The sequence below is a fragment of the Colletotrichum tamarilloi genome (genome assembly GCF_030869305.1).
Source record: "Colletotrichum tamarilloi strain Tom-12 chromosome Unknown Scaffold_48.1, whole genome shotgun sequence".
NCBI lineage: Eukaryota > Fungi > Ascomycota > Sordariomycetes > Glomerellales > Glomerellaceae > Colletotrichum > Colletotrichum tamarilloi.
This window is the reverse complement of record NW_026849431.1, coordinates 42,835-62,710: the sequence shown is the minus strand read 5'-3', so window position 1 is coordinate 62,710 and position 19,876 is coordinate 42,835. Positions and strand designations below refer to the sequence as shown.

At 53.0% G+C, this 19,876-nt stretch overlaps 7 protein-coding genes across 7 annotated transcripts; 3 read left to right on the top strand and 4 right to left on the bottom strand.

Annotated features, from left to right (window-relative positions):
- Positions 1-3,819: 3,819 nt before the first annotated feature.
- CTAM01_10434 (uncharacterized protein) lies at positions 3,820-4,456 on the bottom strand (the record flags this gene model as incomplete). Its single annotated transcript, XM_060526449.1, has 3 exons — positions 3,820-4,081; positions 4,148-4,347; positions 4,427-4,456. Coding segments are annotated over 3 exons (492 nt in total), but the record flags the coding sequence as incomplete, so codon positions are not given.
- A 3,693-nt stretch (positions 4,457-8,149) lies between these two features.
- CTAM01_10433 (uncharacterized protein) lies at positions 8,150-8,805 on the top strand (the record flags this gene model as incomplete). The annotated part of the gene is made up of 3 exons (XM_060526448.1): positions 8,150-8,225; positions 8,285-8,404; positions 8,732-8,805. 3 exons carry the CDS (start codon positions 8,150-8,152, stop codon positions 8,803-8,805), a joined length of 270 nt encoding a protein of 89 aa, XP_060378865.1.
- Positions 8,806-10,205: 1,400 nt separating this feature from the next.
- CTAM01_10432 (uncharacterized protein) lies at positions 10,206-10,574 on the bottom strand (the record flags this gene model as incomplete). The annotated part of the gene is made up of 1 exon (XM_060526447.1): positions 10,206-10,574. A coding segment is annotated over one exon (369 nt), but the record flags the coding sequence as incomplete, so codon positions are not given.
- A 629-nt stretch (positions 10,575-11,203) lies between these two features.
- CTAM01_10431 (uncharacterized protein) lies at positions 11,204-11,548 on the top strand (the record flags this gene model as incomplete). The annotated part of the gene is made up of 1 exon (XM_060526446.1): positions 11,204-11,548. A coding segment is annotated over one exon (345 nt), but the record flags the coding sequence as incomplete, so codon positions are not given.
- Positions 11,549-13,512: 1,964 nt separating this feature from the next.
- Positions 13,513-14,104, top strand: CTAM01_10430 (uncharacterized protein; the record flags this gene model as incomplete). Its single annotated transcript, XM_060526445.1, has 3 exons — positions 13,513-13,555; positions 13,633-13,908; positions 14,040-14,104. 3 exons carry the CDS (start codon positions 13,513-13,515, stop codon positions 14,102-14,104), a joined length of 384 nt encoding a protein of 127 aa, XP_060378862.1.
- Positions 14,105-15,437: 1,333 nt separating this feature from the next.
- On the bottom strand, positions 15,438-15,812 carry CTAM01_10429 (uncharacterized protein; the record flags this gene model as incomplete). The annotated part of the gene is made up of 1 exon (XM_060526444.1): positions 15,438-15,812. The coding sequence occupies one exon, from the start codon at positions 15,810-15,812 to the stop codon at positions 15,438-15,440; it is 375 nt and encodes a 124-aa protein (XP_060378861.1).
- A 411-nt stretch (positions 15,813-16,223) lies between these two features.
- CTAM01_10428 (uncharacterized protein) lies at positions 16,224-16,891 on the bottom strand (the record flags this gene model as incomplete). The annotated part of the gene is made up of 2 exons (XM_060526443.1): positions 16,224-16,470; positions 16,554-16,891. 2 exons carry the CDS (start codon positions 16,889-16,891, stop codon positions 16,224-16,226), a joined length of 585 nt encoding a protein of 194 aa, XP_060378860.1.
- Positions 16,892-19,876: the final 2,985 nt, after the last annotated feature.

Sequence of the window (19,876 nt, the reverse complement as noted above, 5' to 3'; positions counted from 1 at the left end):
AGGCCCTGTCCATCTCTGTCGCTGGGTTTTTTTTTCGTCTCCTTGTCTATTGTTTCTTCGCATCGCCTACCTGGTTCCTGTTTGTTCCTGAAAGAGGATAGACCAACCGTGCTCAACATTTTCGCAATAGGTCATTCTTTCAAACTTGAGAGTCCTGTTGGCAAGGAAAAAGTGAAGTCAAAGGCAGCCGTAGGTTGTTCTTCGGGAGTAGAAAACAAGGTCGACGTCTAAAAGATACTCAAAGCATTGTTCCGGAGACAATTGGTTTGGCGTATCTCGAAACATCCACCACCCAAATCTTCTCTTTGATTTGATTTGAGATCGTTTCGGGGGAGACGATCTTCATCTCGAGTTTCTTTCCTCTCGGCGGATTAGCAAGTTAAGTCACTTCATGCCATGCAGTGTTGAACGTCTAGTCGCATTATCTCTGTCAAGAAACCAAGGTACTGATTAACAAACATCTCTCAAGCATTCAAAGATGCTATCACGCTTCAGACACCCATAAGAGAACCCAAACAGAGTTTCAGTAGACATAGTACCGGCGACCCTTCGTTCAAGGATGGCATATGTGCATCTGGTCTCCCTTCCAACATTTCCAAGAACATCGTCGTCTATTCCCATCAGTCGCAGCCACATGCTAGACATAACTGGCGAACAATAGAGTTCTGCAAGGTAACCTCCCCTTTCGAGGGACTCATTAAAATCTCCATGTAACACCCACAGAAGGTTACATAGGCTCATCTTCTCCTTGCCGCCCATATACTTGTGCCTCGAATGCCCAAACAAGTCAAATCGAGAAGCCAGCCTAGGTCAGGCATAGGCTGTGTTCTTGAAGGCTTTCATCTGTACGGGCTTAGATACCCGTTTCTAGTTACTGGGAAGAAACCAGAAACATCATAACTGGCCGTGTTCCTTGAGACCGACCCTTTTCATTGAATGTGACTGGAGATGCCAGTTTTCACAAGCCCAGTTGACAGGGTATGGATCAAGATAGCAGTCAAAGACCATTGGAAAGAACACGACTAGTGAATGTGAGATGACCAGACAAGACTGCCGAGCATTGATACGTAGCATGAGTATGATCGACCGCAACCAGCCTTCATGTAGATGTATCTAGCAAGTGAGCAGCATCGCTCTGAAGATGGACCACGGATTTGATCACCATTTATGCATCTTTACATGAACGATTTTGGTTCATAAGGGGCCACTCGTACTTTTCGGACAACTGATCTAGAGCACAAGGGCGTTACCTCCTAGGATTCAGTACATCGTGGGTAGTTCAAACAGCCAAGTCGAGAATCGGTTAGACTTCGGACTATAGGTGGTCTTGCCGACAGTCAGCCGGAAAATTTCCGTAGATGACTGATACGCTGAATGGCATGCCTGGATCGAGATTCACCTGCATCACCCAAGAGTAAGTATAAAGTCGGCGGGTATGGTCGACCAGCGCTCATAACTACCGTCACCAAAGAAGATCCTCATTTCAAGTCCCGAGGGTCAGGTCCCTTCACAGTACCACCAAAGGAGACTGACGTCGGTTCCGGGTGGGTGGTCGACGATCCAATTGTTTATATACAAGTGTAGGAAACGAGAATGAGTACGCGGTGTCTATGCCACCTTGCGCGGGAAGGGCCCAATGCTGCAGTCTGTCACTTGGCAGATGATAGATCGGGCTCAGTCAATCGAATCAGAATCGATATCGTAAAGTGAACGTCCACAGCACTCCGCGGCCCCGGGACGGCCGGCCGGAGGTAAGTTCGTGGTGTTACGCCAGCGTCGGCGACGGGCGGGGGGGACTAATGTGGAGGCGCGAAGCCCAAAAGAAACCACCATGACCACCACCAGAGGTATCCATACTCGAAGGTGTGCCAATAGTCGGATCAGCGCGGGGCAGGCTCCGGGGACGCCAAATTACAGACGGTCTTTCGCAGCAAAAGTGATTGGAGCCTTGGCCTTGGAGGCTCGCCACTGCCAATGGAGACAGAGGCTTTTGTGTGCCAGTGGGGAGTCGTCATCACTCAGCATGATCTGCCTGAGTCGCTGCGATGGGCCTGACACCCCATCGTGATTTGTCCATGGACGAAAACAGGATCGAGACTAAACCGGGAATAGGGGGTAAATTCGTGAAAACGGGGATTCATCTTTCGGTGGGCGGTGTTCATTTGTGATGGCCAAATGTATCGCTGTAGCCTGTCCCGTACACCGGAATGAATGGAGTGAAGACTGAACGGCAAGCAGGGAAGCAAGGAAGTGGGAGAGAGAAACAACGTGCTTGCAAATCTTTTCGTCATTTAGCCACCGTCTCCATTGATATCGGCTGTCCTTGCAGATGCAACAAAGTGAGGGCTGCTGGGGTAAAGGAAGGCAAAGTGAGATGGATTTTCCAGACTTGCATGTCACGCCGGGTCCAGGAAGGGACCAAAACAATTTGACAATTCGGCTCGAAGGGTTTGAGGGATTGCTTGCCTTGCCATGCTCCGCTGGCTTCAGTCACGTCCAGCTCCATAGCGAGCAGGTGGTCGACTGATGAATGTCAAGGTATCATTGGGTACATAGCCATTCCCGGGATTCCAGCGGCTGGGGATTGTTGCTGCTGCGAGTTATCTGAGTAAACAGCGCCATTTCCTAATGACAATGCTGGCGACGAAGCAATCCGTACTGGAAGGTCTTGTTCCGCAGTGGAGATATTGTCCGACTGTGACTTGTTCGCCAAACTAGGTTTGGCCATGCCATGAAGAGGGAAGTAACAGAAGAACACAGCCGTCCCCACAGCCTGGCGCCGAGGACTGTTAGTTCCTCTGATACCGGTCCGACCGGCTTATCAACGTGCTAAGCATTCAATGTGACTGGGCAGCTGAGACTTGTCGAACCCATTCCTCCAGTGTCCTGGAGTAGGAAGAGTAAGGAGGACAACCAAGACCATGTTTAGGCGAAGTCAAGCCGAAGGTCAGATGGAGTCGTGAATGCAGGACTGACACCATGCCAATGTCGGATATGTGGCACCAGACTGGCCGGACTAGGCTTTGGTTGGCGAAATGCAATGGAAGCCGAAACTTGAGTTGGTGATCTGCCAAAGGAGGTGCCGTGGACAAATACCTACTCCGCATGCACTTAGTGACCCAAGGGTAGCACCAGATGGGCCCGGCCGGTGCTCCGGTGCGGCAGACTCTCCGAAGCCAACCTGGAGTGCCGCGACGAAGGTTACCAGGGATAGGATCGGACGAGAAAGCCAGTATCTGTACTCCGTACAAAATACCTAGACCCCAGAACTTAGCTGACCTCGATCACTCCAAGCACGGTGTGACAGACAATCAAGTACGAGGTGCGCCGGTGAGTCCTTTTGATGAAGCTTGCATGGGACGTAGCAAGAGTACAATTAGGAGCAAGAGATGATGACGGTTTCGTGAATACCGATATCGCTCTTGACCAGTCAGTTTTCACCTGGACACCAACCGAGGCCGAGATCGAGCAGCATTGAGAAGGGGCTGATGTGATTATGACTGAGGGAGAAAAAAGCAAGCGAGCAGCCGACTGACTCTGTCATGCAGCTACTGAGGCCCAGGGGCGTAGTGACTAAGATGGTTTGTACCCGAATCCGTAGTCGAAGGCGACATGCCCCCCGGGAGGGGGGGGGGGTCGTTGGTTGGGCGACTGCAGATGTGGTGTCCGAGCTCGAGGTGAAAGGGGGTGGTGGCTCTGTGAGCGATATTATCCGCAGTGAGGACTGAGGACTGAGGAGTCTGAGAATATGCCATTGAAATAGCGGCGGTCCAGTCCGGATGAGACTGGCTAGACACGGCATGGAGCAGGGTAGCTCAATCATACAACAATAAGCCACAAAGAGGCCAGGTAGTAGCCGTATCCACGGAGTACTACGTAGACTGCGAAGACCAAAGGTACCTGTGTTGGAAGAGTCTGAAGTCGAGCCAAGGGGGCAATCAAAGACGAAGAGGATTGTTGGGGCCGGGCTGCCAGAATCGGGACAATCAGTGTTGGCGATTCTTGGACTTGAGGCGCTGGACGCGAGACAAAAGCGTGCGATTTGTGTACGACTCTATGTCCGACATACGGTATGTTGTGGCTGATATCGACAAGTGTTGGTAACGGCTGCGGTGGCATGAGTATCTAGCTGCTCCCGCGGGTGTACCATGGCCCGGAGTATCCGTACATCATGTCCGTCAATATCGCTTGGTCTGGACAGGCCGGTGTGGCAAACGGAACGGAGACAGGCTTGGACTTTGAGAATGCATTTTTGCATGGGACAGAGAGAAGCAGGTTTTGAGGAGAGATGGTGATGGTGGTGATGGTGGAAGTGACAGACAGGCGGTTTTTGCTTGGTGCAATTATCTAAGCATTCGAGATGACTGGGTTGGAAATTATGTAAGCGAAGCTTGCTTAGGCCGAAGGGACGTCCCTACCTAGGTACCTTGTGGACGTGGTACCTATGGTAGGTACCTTAGGCCCGGAACGTGGCACTTCCCATTGGATGTCCGTCTGGCAGGCCCTTTCATGCATCTTTCCTTGTGCTACCTACCTACTTGTAGGTTTTTTGCGCACCTGCCAGATGCATGCCTGCTTGCCTGCCTGCCTCAAGTCCCTGCCCCAAATGACATTGATTGTAAGGTATCCACAAGGTACCTTATGTGCGAAGTCACGTACGTATGTACTATTCGTAAGTACCTACTTGGAGATGGGAGAAGGAAGGTCCGAAGGTGACCAGCATCGCCTGCACCACCCAAACTGGACTTAATTTTCGTTCATAGCGAGGATGCTGTAGAAGGTGCAAGGAACGGAGCACTTGCAATTACAGATGGGAAAGAACGACGTTCCTCTTGCTTCCCATCTTAACAGTGGAGATTATGCTGCGGGTGGAGCCGAGGCAGCAACTTCCTTTGTCTTCCCTTGACCACATTCTTCCTACACCACTTGAATTACGGCGACGACCTCGACATCAATATCAGCATCAGCGCCCCATCCTCCCAACTTACCTTACCTTTGTTGATTGCCATGCCCTGATGGTCTGATATTATATCCAGCATGCAATGTGGGCATCGCCAAAGATTCAGCCACCTGCAAAGAAGAATACAAAATCAAATACCTACATGTCCTCCACCACCATCATAACCAGCATCTAAACCAGCACCACCAAACCAACATTACCCCTCGGCGACCATCAAAGCCACTAGGTATACCCTGTCGTGCCTATTCCCCCTCAAAAGACATGGAACAAGTCACCAGGCCATCGAGTCAGCAGGGACCGACGTCGTTTGCCTGTGCCGCGTTGCGTTATCCAGACCACGCACCAAGCTACTCCCAGCCGCCGCGGTTGACGGGCTCACTGGCCTTAGTCCCGTGCACATCGAGCCCCGCCAGCTCCAGCGTTCAAGCACTTTCAAGCAGCCAGGGGCTGGCTTCATGCCATCGCCCCTGTATGGCTACGTCGTGTGTGAGACAGACAGCATGGCGCCGCTCCTCCACCTCCGAGCCAGGCGGACGTCACCAGAAGGAGCCATGCCATCAAAGGGATCCTCCTGTCCATCGATTCACCCTCGCTTTACAGTTACATTGCCTCTTCACCACATGCTCAGTATCTGTGTGTTTCATCACACACACACATACACACACAAACCAGAGACACTGCAGCTGATGATTGCCAAACCACCGCCAACATAGTGCATAAGGAAGCGGGCTAGACGAGGTTTTGGGCAAATCGTTGTTCAGGGTCGGTTTCAACTCTCGTCGAGACTCTAGATACGGCTTATCGTAAGCGCGCCCGCCTATCAAGCACACCCTCCTACTCCCTGCAAGTCCATCGAATGGCTACACAGTACGGTAGACTGGCCGTGGGTTCAATTTGCATTTCACGGCCTGTCTGTCTCACCTCCACTACCAGCTAGTCTCCGTGAAAGATCTCGTTGCTGAGAGGCCTTCTGAAGCTCGGCCTACAGAGTATTTAGTCAGTATACTATGTACGGGGCACCAACTCGTTATGCCTGCCGTAACTCAATCATTCAGGACCCTTGACGCAGTCGGCCCTCGAGCTATGAAGCACCTGTCTCGGCCGCAGATAACATACACTTGTAACCTCGAAGATTGGTACGCGCAGGAGCACTGGGCTGCCAGCATTCCAGCATTCACATTATCGACATCGACTACACGCACTGTACGACTGCCCTACGGATAACTGATGCCTTGGAACGGATCGTTGTTTGGATTGTAGGCATAGCATTGTGCCATGCGGATGACTTTTTGGCATTTCGCGAGGTTGTCTCGAGGTACCTCGAAGTAACAGCTAAGAGTCCCACTCGATGCAATTGCTAATCCCAGATGCATAGGAAAGCACGAGTCTCATGTTGCCGCAACACACACTCCCATACTTTCCTTCCCACACGCTCAACTATTCACGAATCTGCCACACAGCGCCACAGGCGTCGCTCTTGGCGGCAGAACGGCGGGACAAACAGTCCATATTCTGGGCTAACTTCGCACTATGTCAGCAAAAAGTTCGCACCCAAATCTACGGATACGCGAGAATTGCTAGGCACACCCCGGTCGCCTTCGCTCGACAATGTGTGCCATAAACGCAACGCTAATTCGCTCTGGCACCCGAGGCACAAGTCACTAGCCTTTTCAGACCATCATTGCCTATACTGGCACGGCTGCCTCTGCGAGGTTCTGAGATGTTTTGAGCGTGGCTGATGGCCAGATCACGGCCTGCCCAGCAAACCATCCACCTAGCCGCTCTATCCCCGCCGGCCGGTTCGGTGACTTCGACATGGCCAAAAGCCCCGACGTCCAATACCAAAACTTGACGATGCCAGCCAGTTTGAACGGCAAGGGCTGTATCACAGTCTTGCGATTACAATCATGAGAACCGACTGGTTCTGCTTCGGGGATACCTCTGGACAGCGCTATCAAGGTTCCAGATGCCTCAAAATGCCCCGGTCATTGGCAAAAACTGCCAACGTCAAATCGGCCATCTCAGCGGTCGTCAATTACGGACACTTCGGCCTGGACGGCGGGAAACACGGAGGCCCGAGGCCAGTCCCTGATCCCTGGCTGACCCTTCTTGTTGGCGACAACTGGCAAATCCTTTTCTTGTGCTGGGTACGGAGTACATCCTCTCACCGTTGAAGTACATGGTCAAATATGTGACCGATTACAATATTTAATTGGCTGCCGCCCTGCGGTCCAGACACCTACACAGTTAAGATCGGATATGGAGTATGGGGCACTTCGGGTTGCGAGACTGAACACTCCGTACAGTGTTCTGGATCTTCAGACACGCCCCTCCCACCCTAGAAGGCTCTATAGCCCGCTCAATACCGCGATATTGACCAATTGTGGTCAAATTTTCAACCACTTCGCACTGACTCCCAAGCGTTATTATAGGTATGCTCTTGCTTCGCAAGGAAACAGCAATCCTGCGACTCCGGCTCAAGCAAGATTGGCGCACATTCATTCGGAAACGATACGGATATGGGCGCAACTAAGGACTGCAATCCACACACGCCGCCAGTCTTCCGCCGCTTGATCGCATGGCCTAGGCAAAGAGGCCGACTCTTGCATGATTTCAGAGAGCCAAGACTGGGAAGAGTATCCGTATGTTCGCAGAAACGGCTTCGCGAAACACCGACCGGCGACGATTATTACAGAAGTCTACAAATCTCAAGCCGGGGTAGGGTAGCATGTCGAGATGCTGCTCTGAGGACAGACGGATGCTTCATTACCGAAAGAACCTTTGAAGTGTGCACAATAGCAGGAGATCTTGCTCGTCGAACTTGATACACTGTCCCGAATGCGACTGCTCAAAGTCTCGTATCCGTCCCACGCCACAAAATTGAGGTTGATAACCTGATACCCATTGAGCCCGGCATGTAAATTGAAAGGAAAGGATAGGTTGTTGCGCATCACACTGACGTTCCGCATGCTAGACGACGGTGTACGCAATATGGAGTCAGTGGTCAGACTGCAGAACCCAGTTCCGTGTCGTGATCCCAGCTAAGATAGTGGGCGAGGCGACATGTGGTCTGCAACCTTTTCACCTGGGAAAGCTTCTATTGACACACTCAAGGCGTCCATCAAACAGTCAGGTTTGTTTCCACCGATCGACCGGCCGAGCACCACACCAACAGTCTGCGCTAGCCGAATGACAAGCCACATAGGCGACCGCACCGCCGCGGGCAGCGTTACGCCGTACTTACCTTCTTCAATATTTGGCGCCAGTAATGAGAGTGCCAGTTGAACGAAGACAGCACAAATTTGATGCTGACTCCCTCATTAGGCTTTGAAGTCCTGAACACCGTCCCTATGGACCAGTACAGGCGGCGTTATAGCCCTGAGTTTGGCTGCGACTCACTACGAAACCGGTGCGGCGATGGCAAATTCGCGATTCGATTCAAAAGTAAGTAGTCCGTCATACCCCTGTCTGTGACATGCTTTCGAAGTTGTCCTGAAAGCCGCCTACAGGAGATGTGGCTTAGGCCACCTCTTTCCATTCTGTGGGGAGGTTCGCAACGCCAAAGAAGTATTGCGCAGTGGCAGTTCCTAAGTGACAAAACGGAAGACGAAGCATACGGGCACCCCCTTGGATTACAGTCATACACGCAGTCAATGGGAAGATTGCATGATTGGCCTGCGCGTTGGTTCGTTTGTGTGGTGCGATGAATGTTGGCTGGCCAAGGCTCACAGTCTTTGACCTTACTTTTACCACCATCGTGCGTTTCCCTAGGACAGGAGTGTGCATTCCAGAAGGGGAACATCATCATTTTCCGCTACTCCGAGAGGAAGTTTCTCACCAAGTAATCCTGCTTGACAATGACGAGGCTGAGATCGGGTCACACAGGATAGTACTCTGTTCCCAGTTCTTCTTTCACAATACGTACTTCGTACACAGAATGGCCGTTAGCCACCCAGAGCGAACCATTTTTCAACAGCAACATGAGTGTGTGGAGTGGTTTAACATGGCCTGTTCACGATCTCGGTCCCATGCCGCAGCCGGCAAGGGAACGATGTGTTGGGCTGAGCAAGGAATGCTGAGCACCTGTCGACGAAGCCCGATTGACGAATGAGATTTTGCTCCTCCTCCCTGCCGTTTCTCAGTTCACACTCACGGAGGCTACAGCCGATGCCCGAATTTCCGGACGAGCCATGCTGAGTGTGTCTACGAACCAGGCTCTAGTAAGAAGGAAGACTGCCGCACCGGGCTTACTCCTCCGTCGCAGACCGGCACCGGCGCCATTGGATTTGGGTGGGACAAGCCTGGGTCGAGATCTCATACCTAGTCTTTTGACAATTGCACGTTGCTAAAGTCGGATTCAACACGAATGAGGTAGACACATGCAGTACCAAGCAAAAACCCTCGAAACCCTGTCGGCAGGCCTCGCGGAGTCGCGGAGGATCAGACTCGAACTATGCATTCTCTTTGGGGAAACATCTCAACATGCAACGCAACAGACATGCCACAGGGGCGTTTGGGGAGGGCGCATCCTCATTATTCGCTGCCTACCGACGCGCATGCAATCCGTCAGCAGAGGTATGTCCAGTTTTCTCGGTTGAAGGCTGAGATATTACGACGCCTACACCCCTCTCGTCCCATTACCGCTGTTCTCTGACCCTGACTGAACGATAGGATTGCGAGGAGCCAGTCTTGTTTGGCCCTTCACCAGTCATGATGCTTGTCGCTATTTTCACGTACTTCCCGATGACTGGACGACGCCCAACACCACCTCAGTGGTGGCAGAGTCTTTGTGGAGGACCCTCCCGTGCTAATTGACCGTGTCTCTTACAGCACATGTCTGGGGGCCGGTACCTCAAATCTTTGCTGTATCCGCAAATGCAACCACTTTGGCCCGCTCCATCCATTCGGTTGTCTGGCAGCCTGGCAGGGGAAACGCGGGCAAGACAACCCCCTTCGCGTGTCGCTCACGGGGTATACTGCGTACACAGTAGTGTCTATGGCGAACAGGGTCGTTTGATGTTGCAGGGATCTTAATGACCTGGCCGAGCTCATGAATTCGGGCACAGTGGACGGAGCGGCATTGCCCCTGCGCGCAGCGTCGCCCAGCTATTCGGCCGGCACGATCGGCGTGGCCCATGACGCCGCTGTATTACAGATGTTTTGTCATTTGAAGTGTCTCGTTGCTGCCACAGCCGAAGACTTTGTCGAAACGGGCGTGCCACTCACCCACCATCATCATCATCAGTCAGAGGTGCATCCATTCCTTCAAGCGCCGTGCCCACTCCTTAACCGAACCAGCTCGTGACTGAGACCAGACAACGATCCAGTCAAGCAGCCCACAGAGTCCAAGCTGACAATAACACAAAGGCTGGGTTGTGCATGACGTGCCTCGACGGAGTGTGTAACACTTTGGAACCTCGAGAACAGCCGACTCTTTGTCTACACTGTTTCCCCTAAGAAATTGCAGTCCATCTCGCTTGCAATGGTTGCTCACGAAATGCATCCGCGCGACAGCAAGTTCTCTGACGCATAGAAATGGCGAACCCCAAGCCGCGGTTTCATTAGGGTGAGGACGAAAACGCAAAGGGCGTGGGCCAGACGGAGCCACGGAAGCATCCAAGTTCCTTTGCTCAAGGATCGGCCGTGGACTATTTGCATGCTCTACCCTAGCGCTGGTTCAACCATGGGTATTCGTACGGATACGATCCCTTGATTCTGTGCTCGATTTCTACCTATAGGTGAGCAGAGGGCCTGCGCCTGGGCCATGCATCAGTCGTCAATTTGACAGCCTCGTCTTGCAGCAGCAGGCTGGCAAGCAATCAATGCCCAATGGTCTCGGCTTTGGCGATACGCTACAATCATCCATCGCTTCCTCTTGGTTCCTGCAAGCTCTTCATCGACCAACACCATTACTGGGTATACATCCTATGTGGCTTTGGTGTTGACCCTTGAAGGTCTTTCGAGGAAGATGAAAGATGTTGGGGGCGCTGCTCACCACATTGGCAGACTTCGCGGCAAAACATGGCAAGAACAGTATGTTATTTGATTTGCTCGCCGAGCTAACCACCTAGCTCTATCAATTTTGGCCATCCTCAGGGCTCGGCATCTCTGCTGCGTTCTATTTTGGGGTTAAAGACCAGATTAAGTAACTAGGGCCGTTGCGTTGGCAAAGAGTCTGGCAGACTCCTTAATCCTCCAAGCTTGATCTCATTTGGGATCACTTTATTGTCGCTTTATTTCTTTGATCGCTTTGCACGACAAGGGGCTGGCCGTCGGGCAAGAGAACGGCGGACAGAGGGCCAAAGACAGCAATGGTGTCCTGGCAACCCTGGTCCGGCTACAACCACGAATGAAGGAAGCGGCATTGCACAAGACAACCTAGACAAGAACAGACGCAGCAGCAATATCGATTCGGCCGTCCAGGGGACGATCCTCTCCCGCGCATCTGAGAATGAGACCCAGTCGGTGCCGCCGTCCACACGACCTTGGAAGTTGGATCACCATTCCTTTCTCAGCAGTGGGTGTTGTCTCAATGCCTGGGAAGAGTCCAGGATGAGGGGGGGAGGGGCTTTGAGGTTCTTGGACTGACCGCAGTTCGCAATGCTACGCAGCGCCCACTGCCCAAGGCAAATGATTAATGTCGACGCAGGACTAGAGGGGTGAATGGGGATTTCTTAGTGGAGGTACCAGCGTCGACAGCAGCGAGCATACCTACATACATTGGCTTGCTCCATCACACCTAGCGTTCTGGAAGCCATGGACGTACCTACGCGACACAAGACAGGACCCTGCAAACGGACTTTTGACGGCGTACGCACGGCAATACGTGTGCCATCCGGACGGAGCGAGGCAAGGGACAAGATGCCTCCCCGCACTACCACGGCCACGATACCAAGACTCCAGTGACCAGACTACCTTCCTAGCATCGACATCCACCTAGATCACAATTCACACCGAGTCAACGCCAGCAAACAGGCGAAAAGACGGTGCGCTGCCGTCAGCGGCCGTGTTTCTGTTGCGGGACGCAAGGTGACACAAGGGATCGTGCCTCACGTCGGTCTTGTGTTGCTTTCTTTGCCCTGGGCTGGAAAGTTGACTCGCCTGCAAGCAGCTGGACTAAATTGGATCGGCCATTTCTCACCCATCGAAATGCCAATGCCAGCCTCTTTTGTGCGTCGAGCCACGACAGTGTGGGCACGGATATGGAACTGCTACTGCGGTGCAGCACCAATGCCTGGGTTAATTCAACATGCTGGGTCGTCTGGGATTTGCCGACCTCTGAAGATCTGAGCTGTTGGGCACGCCGCACGAATCAGAGCGACGGAGACTAGACGTCTTGCAAAGTAAGGTGTTCCTTGCCAGATTTCTTCCCTACCGTTGTTGACTTTGGTCAATTTGAGAAGCGCTGATGTGCGGAGGCGAAACAAGGTCTCGAATGTACGGTGCCCTCATTCCGTCTGGCCTACCGCGAACCTGTGGCATCTATTCGATACGCAAATGATCGTGGAGCTATCAGAGTATTTGATGGGATGGATTGCAAGCAGGCGTTCGAAAGTTTCGCAATTTGATGAGACAGTACGGACTAGGCATGTGAGGTATCTATACGCAGTACATGTTGTCAGGGACTTGGGCAATATCGAAACAAGGCTATGCCCGGAACAATACCACACACCACAATTCGTACGCGCACCGGAAGCTAGGACGAATTTTCTGGAGTGTTGTCAAGAGGGTTAGGTGTGCTTGAGTCACTGTTGCTTGAGCTCCGTGAAGGTTGGAGGGGACGGAAAGTCCCGTCCGACAACCGTACGTTGTTCGAGTTGCAAGTCTGCGTCACTTTTGGGAAATTTGAATGCTGAGCATAACTTAGCAAAGTGGACGCAGACGCGCGAGTCACGGTCTGTTTAGGATGTTTCTCTGGCGAGGCCGTCATATTGCTGAACGTACTCCGTACACGAGGGCGCAAGCAAATTCTGCTTGGAAACGGACGCTGGAATCTCGTCCCGAAAACTATCCTGCAGCATGCGGCACGATGGCAGCCGAGGGCGGGCGTAATATGCCCCAAAGACGGCGGCCGAGGAAAATGACGCCCGCGTTACCGAAAGGGTTTGAGACGAGAGGAATCTATGTAATGGGCCGGGGACCATTACAACCGGGAGGAAAGCATGTCGCGGAAGCAGGTGTTACGAATGGGAACTCAGCCGTGGACGAACCGACCATCCAGAGGCGCTGCAGCGGCTAGTGACTCAAGACAACGAATGGAAACCAAGGCTACTTGGGTTCGAGACATCGAAGACGGCCAAGCCCTGATACGGCGTGGTCTAAGGTTATCTCAAGGCTCAAAGACAGTCAGGCGAAAAAAGCATTGCATGGCCCATGTAAGGTGCTTCGCCCACTGTGCGGTGCAGTTCAGCCAAGGTTTTAGCAGGATGCAGGTGCTCTACGGATACAGGGCAGACGTACCTTGTATGAGCAGAGCCCAAAACGAACGAGGGCCGAAAGAGTTTGGTGTGGGGTTGGTGCCGCATTGCGCGGAGTGGGCGTGAGTGTGGGTTATGAGCCTGTGGATGGGATGGGACGAGATGCTCAAGAGTATCCGTAAGTACCACCGAAATGTGCCAGCGATGGACATGCTGACGATGGCTGACGATGGATGGGGCTCGCTGTTGCGCTAGGGAGCCTACTGATACTGTACGGATGGATACACAGCGCAGCGCAACGCAACGCAACGCCCCCTCGCCGGTCCTGTTCCGTTTGTGGTACGAGGATGCACAAGCCGAGCACTTCACACACCCAGCGATCCATCATACAGCGACGCAGGCAAGCCAGGTCAAGCCTACATAGTACTCCATACAGAGATGTGCTGTATTATCCGACCCCTGTTGGACTGCTCTGGAACAGTTTATATCTGACGGTGCCTGAGGCGTTTGAGACGGTTTCTTGCCCTCAAGGTGGGCGATGGCTGAAGCTATCGCTGACGGGCAAAGCCTGTGGGCCGAAACACTTGTTGGTTGGTGTACACTAAGTAGGCTGATGCTCATTTGCTGACGATATCGAACTGGCTAACTGCGACTATCACTAGGACATCACAATGTCGGTATTTGCAAGAGGCGACCTGTTCGCGACGAAAGGGGAGAGTCTCTGTAGTCGGCACCCACGCCTGGATTCCGGTGGTCTCTGCTATCGACCGACAAACACGTCTCTAGCATTCTCTAGTCACCGTTGTGGACTGGTAGTGCAGCGAGCGGAGGTGCAGCTCTCGTCTTCCATGCCGGCCTCTTCCCTGTCCTGCCCGTCTGGCTAGCCACTGGTCAGTGGTATCTGGATGGGAAGACTGCAAAGCTATGTGCGGGCTCAACTGGTCTCTACCCGCCGCCATGTCGTGGTAGCATAGGTAATTAGCGGTCCTCTGCTTCCTCCCTGTACGCGGCGTGCCCCCCCTTGTCAGTCATTTACGGCTACTTCGTACTCCGTTCAGCAGAGTCGGAATCGTAGTCGTAGTCGCACCCGCACCCAGGACCGAAGAAAGGGCCACTTGACAACCCCACCCGACCCCAAGACCAAACCACGCCCGAGACCCAGGCCCTAGTGTGGCTCAATCAGCGCAGCAGATGGAAAAAGAGGGTGAGCAGTGCTGGCAGGGCGGTGGTGCAGGAGAAAGGGGGGCATGAGAGGGGGAGATGGGTGTGAGAAGCCGAAGCTCCAGGAGAAGAGCAGAGAAGTGAAATGGGGGGGGGGGGGGGCGTCCAAATATCAAGGCCTGTTGCCTTCTCCTCGAGGCTTGGAGGAATGCGAAGTAGCATGACCCGGCCCATAATTGGCTGGAAGGTTAAAGATGGAAAGGCAATGAGGCGCCCGGCGGATAGGCGCACGGGGACGGGAAAAGCATCAAGCATGCCTTCCCCTCCCTCTGGTTCTAGCATTGCTTATTAGACCATGAGAGCTGCGTGAGAGAAGTTGAGTCTTGACATTTGACGTCTTGCAGTAACTCATTCGGCTTTGCTGACTGGGCGAAACAGTGGACGAGGGCGTACTGGGCGCTGTCGTTGATTCGACTCGATTGGATCGGTACAGACATACGGATGGATACAGATACAGGAACACTTGAGATGGTGGAATTCGGAGTACTTTGATCTTCAGTATGAATGATGGCGGAGGGTAGGTAGCTTTTCCTCGTCACCTTGTTTCCTCCTCGCGCCCTTGTCGAGCTGGGCTCTACGTACCTTAGTGAGGTACCGCGTACTGCGTACCTACTGTGGTAGGTGCCAGTAGCACGTGAGTGGATACAGAGTACTTGTACGTACTACAAGGTGTCTGGTCCTTTCTTTTCCTTTTCTTGCAGCTCCACGACTCCTCTTTGGCGTTTCTTTCAGCCCTCCACCCACACAAGGTATCAGATATTCCTTGCCTGTGCTCGCGAGCAGCTCATCAAGGACGTTCAAAGTCTCTTCTCGGTACGAATTGACACCCGCACCCGACTTCAGAAAATTGGTGGTGGTGGCCTGGCCTGCAACATTGGAAGCCTGAGGTGTGGTCGGTGCAGCATGCCCTGCACCTGGCACCTGCTCTCCCCCTCTGCTGGGGCTGCATCCAGACCAAAAGTAGCCTGATTGGCTGAATCGACCTGATTGGCTCGGAAGTGGAGACCAACCCTCAAGACCGATGGAGAATCTGAAAGAAGGGGAAAAAAACGACCACTCAGGTGCCACTCCACCATCACGGAAAGAAAGGACAGAAAACTTGCATCTTCCTTTCCGCCAGTGGCAGTTCCATCCGTCCACTCGCAACCTTGGAAGGTCTGAGTCCACAACTTCTTCCTCTGGTCTAGCCGGCAGCCTTTTGCAACTTTGCACATTTGATTCAGACACGACTCTTCTTTTTTCACCTGGACTTTGAATCTCGGCTTGTTTTCACCTTCACGCCCTCGCCCTCGGTCAGTAGTACGGATACAATCTACACACCCTTCCGATACACCACCTACCTACACTCTTGTGGAGGAACCACGCCCCCATACCCCACGCCCGCGCCCACGACTACACTACGAAAGTGCGAATGCCCAGGATTCAACCCTGAGCAGAAGTGTATTTGTACACCTCATGCGGCATGCTCACTTCCCACACCAAATCTCAGGCTCGGGGACTTGCTGCTTCATCGCCGCCGCTCTCACACGGCCTGCTATTTACCGCACCTGAGCTGAAGGTGGGCCCGTCGCGCTAGGTAGAATTCGGATCGGTACCAGGGCCTAGGCAAGAGTCTGGCGGAAACCTCAGACGGGGGCAGGCGGACGAAGGCACTTGGACGCCGACGGACCATCACCGACCAGGCTAGGCTTGTAGTACGTCTGCCCGATACGCTGTGCTGGATCATATTCAAGGATGGGATTGAACATTGACGACGGAGCAGAGCATCCATCTGTCGTGGTCGGGGTCACAGTTACAGTCACGGTCATGACAGGGGGTGTCCTCACAATCATTGTCGAATGGCTACCAAACCACCTGGGAACGGGACTGCGACTTTGGACGGGGACTGGCCGGTCAGAGCCTTGGACTGTTGGAGGACAATCGGTCTGGCAGATTCCAGGTTGTCTGTCACTCACTCTGCGTCTAATAACGGGACCATGCTCTGCGGATGCCTCCAGGCTTTGTCAATCACGATACCCCAAATGTCTCGTTGATCCGCGCTCTGTACGGATACAGAGTATCGATCTGTGAGGTGTGATCTGTGAGTGCCGGGGACGAGGAGAGGAAGACTCTGAGGACTAATGAACTCTGGAGCTGCGTAGGCTTGCTTGGCTCGGCTGGGCTTTCTTTCGCGTGCCTCGACTGTGCCTCGCCTTGCCATCTGGCTGCCTGTGTATCGAAAGATGCACATACGCGGCGCCTCCTCATGGCTGACGCTGGTTGAGGTTGGGACTGGTGTTGGATCAATCACCATGGATGGTGTTGGTGTCGGTGCGAGATGCAAGTGCATTGCCGCAAGGCAAAGCGAGGTACGTATCGATATACCGTGTATCGTGTTCCGCATCGAAAATGGCCAACCACTGGAGACTGGAACCCCCGAGACATGTGTCTTTTTGGTGGCGCAACACGAGAAAAGGTACATACTTCCATGCCCCAGGTGGTGGACGGGAGAGAAAAAAGGTACCTCAAGCCAAGTACCTCTGCTCTTTCCGTCTAAGGTATCCTCGTGCATTCTGCTTCTTTCCCCCCTTCCTTCCTCCCTCTCACCCTCTGGGTTCAAGACCCACTTTGAGATTGCCTCGCGACATGGTTGGCCCAAAGTTCTTTGCGTACCTGAGCCAAATTGTCTCTTAGTCTCCTTGAATCCTTCCTGACTTTTGCATTTTTTGCGGCTTGTTTCCATAATCGGCTTGGTTACGTGGTTGCTTGTTGAGGGGCGGGCGGGCGGGCTAGCTGAGAGGGACGGCTACGGGGAAAGTCTGGCTCCAGGTTTGTTTGCCTGCCTTGTTCCTAACTCCCTCCTGGCTCCGAAGAGGTACACATATTGCTGCTCTTGCTGGTATTGTGTGGCTGCAAAGAAGCGTACGGACACTTTGTGGAAAGCAAGGTACTTTGTGCACTGAGTGGTTGTCCTCAAGGCGGCACTTCCCAGTACGGATACCTTACGGTCCTTATTACCACAACCTACCTGACTTGGAGGGGCACCCAGTCAACGGGAATACACACAGTAGGGATAGAGACGGACTTAGCTGCAATGCAAGTTGCAGAGCAAAGCAAGTATCTAATTCTGGGGTCATGTTCCTTGCTAAAGTTGCCTTCTTCCCTGGACTCTGGAGCCCCTGCTCCTCTCCGCCGACCGACCATGTTGGTGCTTTTTTGCCAGTTGGTGTGGTGTGGTGTGGTGTGGTGTGGCAGGTTGGTGCTGCCGGTGCTGGAGCTTCCCGGTTGAGGTGAGGTGCGGCGTCGCCCTTTTCTTTCTTTGCTCCTCCGACCTCCACAGCTGAATCAAACCTGCGCTTGCGGATGGGTTGTTTTATTTGCTGGAGACCCGTACCCCCCGTCAGGCAGGTAGGAATCGAACAAGCTGGATGGTAAGTATCTTCTTTTTCTTGCCCACCTCACCTGCCCCCCCTTCCCCTCCAAGTCAAAGACTAAGGACAGGGCACGCCGCACCGTAGGCCGCACATGGAACAAGGTACCTTGGTCCCCTCCCCTCCCACGTCCCTTCCTCAATCCTCATCCTCATCCCCATACTTGAGGGTACGGAGATACACGGTACATCCCATCCATCCCTCCATGTCCCATGTTGGCTGTTCCGGGTCCCGTCCCTTTCCTGCCACAGTGCCACCTGCCTGCCCTTGCCCAAAACCCCCAATCCCAATCCCATGCCTTCCCTCATCCACTGCGACCACAGACCTGACCCAGACGAGGACCCATAACCAGGGCGCGCGGAGACGGATACTTCTCCTCTCACACAGCGCTCGCACAAGACATCCGTATCTAGTGACTTTGCCTACAATCTGTGGATGACCGGTACATGCGCTACTGGGCCTAGGCTGGGAACTAGGTACTTGACTTTCCTTGGTAGTGAGGTGTGTTCCTTATTTTTTTTTTTAACCTTGCCTTACTCACTCATGTCTCTCTGGCTGCGGGTGTTGCTGCAAGTTTTCTCCAAATAATAATAATAATTAGAATAAAATAAAAATAAAGACGAAAAACGGGGAAGCAGAGAAAGAGAGAGAGAGAGAGAGAGAGAGAGAGAGGTCCCAGGGTCCAGACAACGAACGACGCAACCATATCACTAGACCTCCGTTTTTTTTGTGGTTTTACTGCTTCGGCTTCCAATCTATCACTTCGTACCTCACCTTACCTTTCTACCTGGACCCCCGGCCCCGACCTTCTTGCCGTGTGAGAGGTGCCTTACCTTGCCTTTACCTTGCTTCTTTCTCTCTGCTTCGTCCAGCTTGCCTTGCCTCGTCTCTTTTTTTTATCTTATATTCTCTCAAAAGGTGCTAATCTTGTTTTTGTTGACGGGGACCCTCTTGCTACTGCTTCTGGTCTTTAGCCTCTTCTTACTTGTTATTATCATCCTTCTTCTTCCATCACTCTGGACTAGTGGTGTTGCTGTTGTTGTATGTGTACATGTATGCGTGCGTGTGCCAAATACCCAAGCAACATCCCGTACAATACAATACAATTCCAACACCGCCGGCCACACTCTTCTTTCTCGCACCCATCCATCCTTCCCACCACGGCCATCCCACCGAATCACGGAGCCCCATTGACCTCACCACCCACGAGCCCTTCATTTACACGGACAATCTGAAGTACACGTCGGCCCAGGGTCACCTCTTCCACCTTACCTTATACCTACCTCCCATTTCCACCGAATTTAATCCACCGACCCATTCACCCCTCCGACTTATTCGTACCTTGTCGACCTGACATCGACGTCGAACCCATCTCCGATTCCCATACCTTGGTCACTGTGCCCACCAATCCACCCCTCCAAAGGTGTTCTCCTGCTCCTACTTCTTTCTACTTTGCTCCTGCAATCGAATCAGCACCTCAACGGTCGACGAACACGATTCACGCCCTCCTCGATTCTTGGATCACGAGCACGAACATCTTGGATCGAGACTGCGGCTGGACCAAATTCTTGCACGATTCACCCTGCCATGGCCAGCTCGTGACGGAGACAAGACACCCCTCAACAAGAATCACCAATCCTCAAGAGAACTGCGATTTCGAGCTTGCGAGTACAGACGAAAACCACCCGACGGGAGCATTCATATAATCTCAGGTTGACCTTTTCTGCCTGACTCAAACTGCCCACAGCATTCTGCCGAGGTGCACACAAATCTCTCTCTAGGAAAGGAAGCTTCTACAAGTGAATCATATTCGGGACTCTGTCGCCTGCTTCAACCACAAATGTAGTAGCCGACCTTGATTTCTCTCG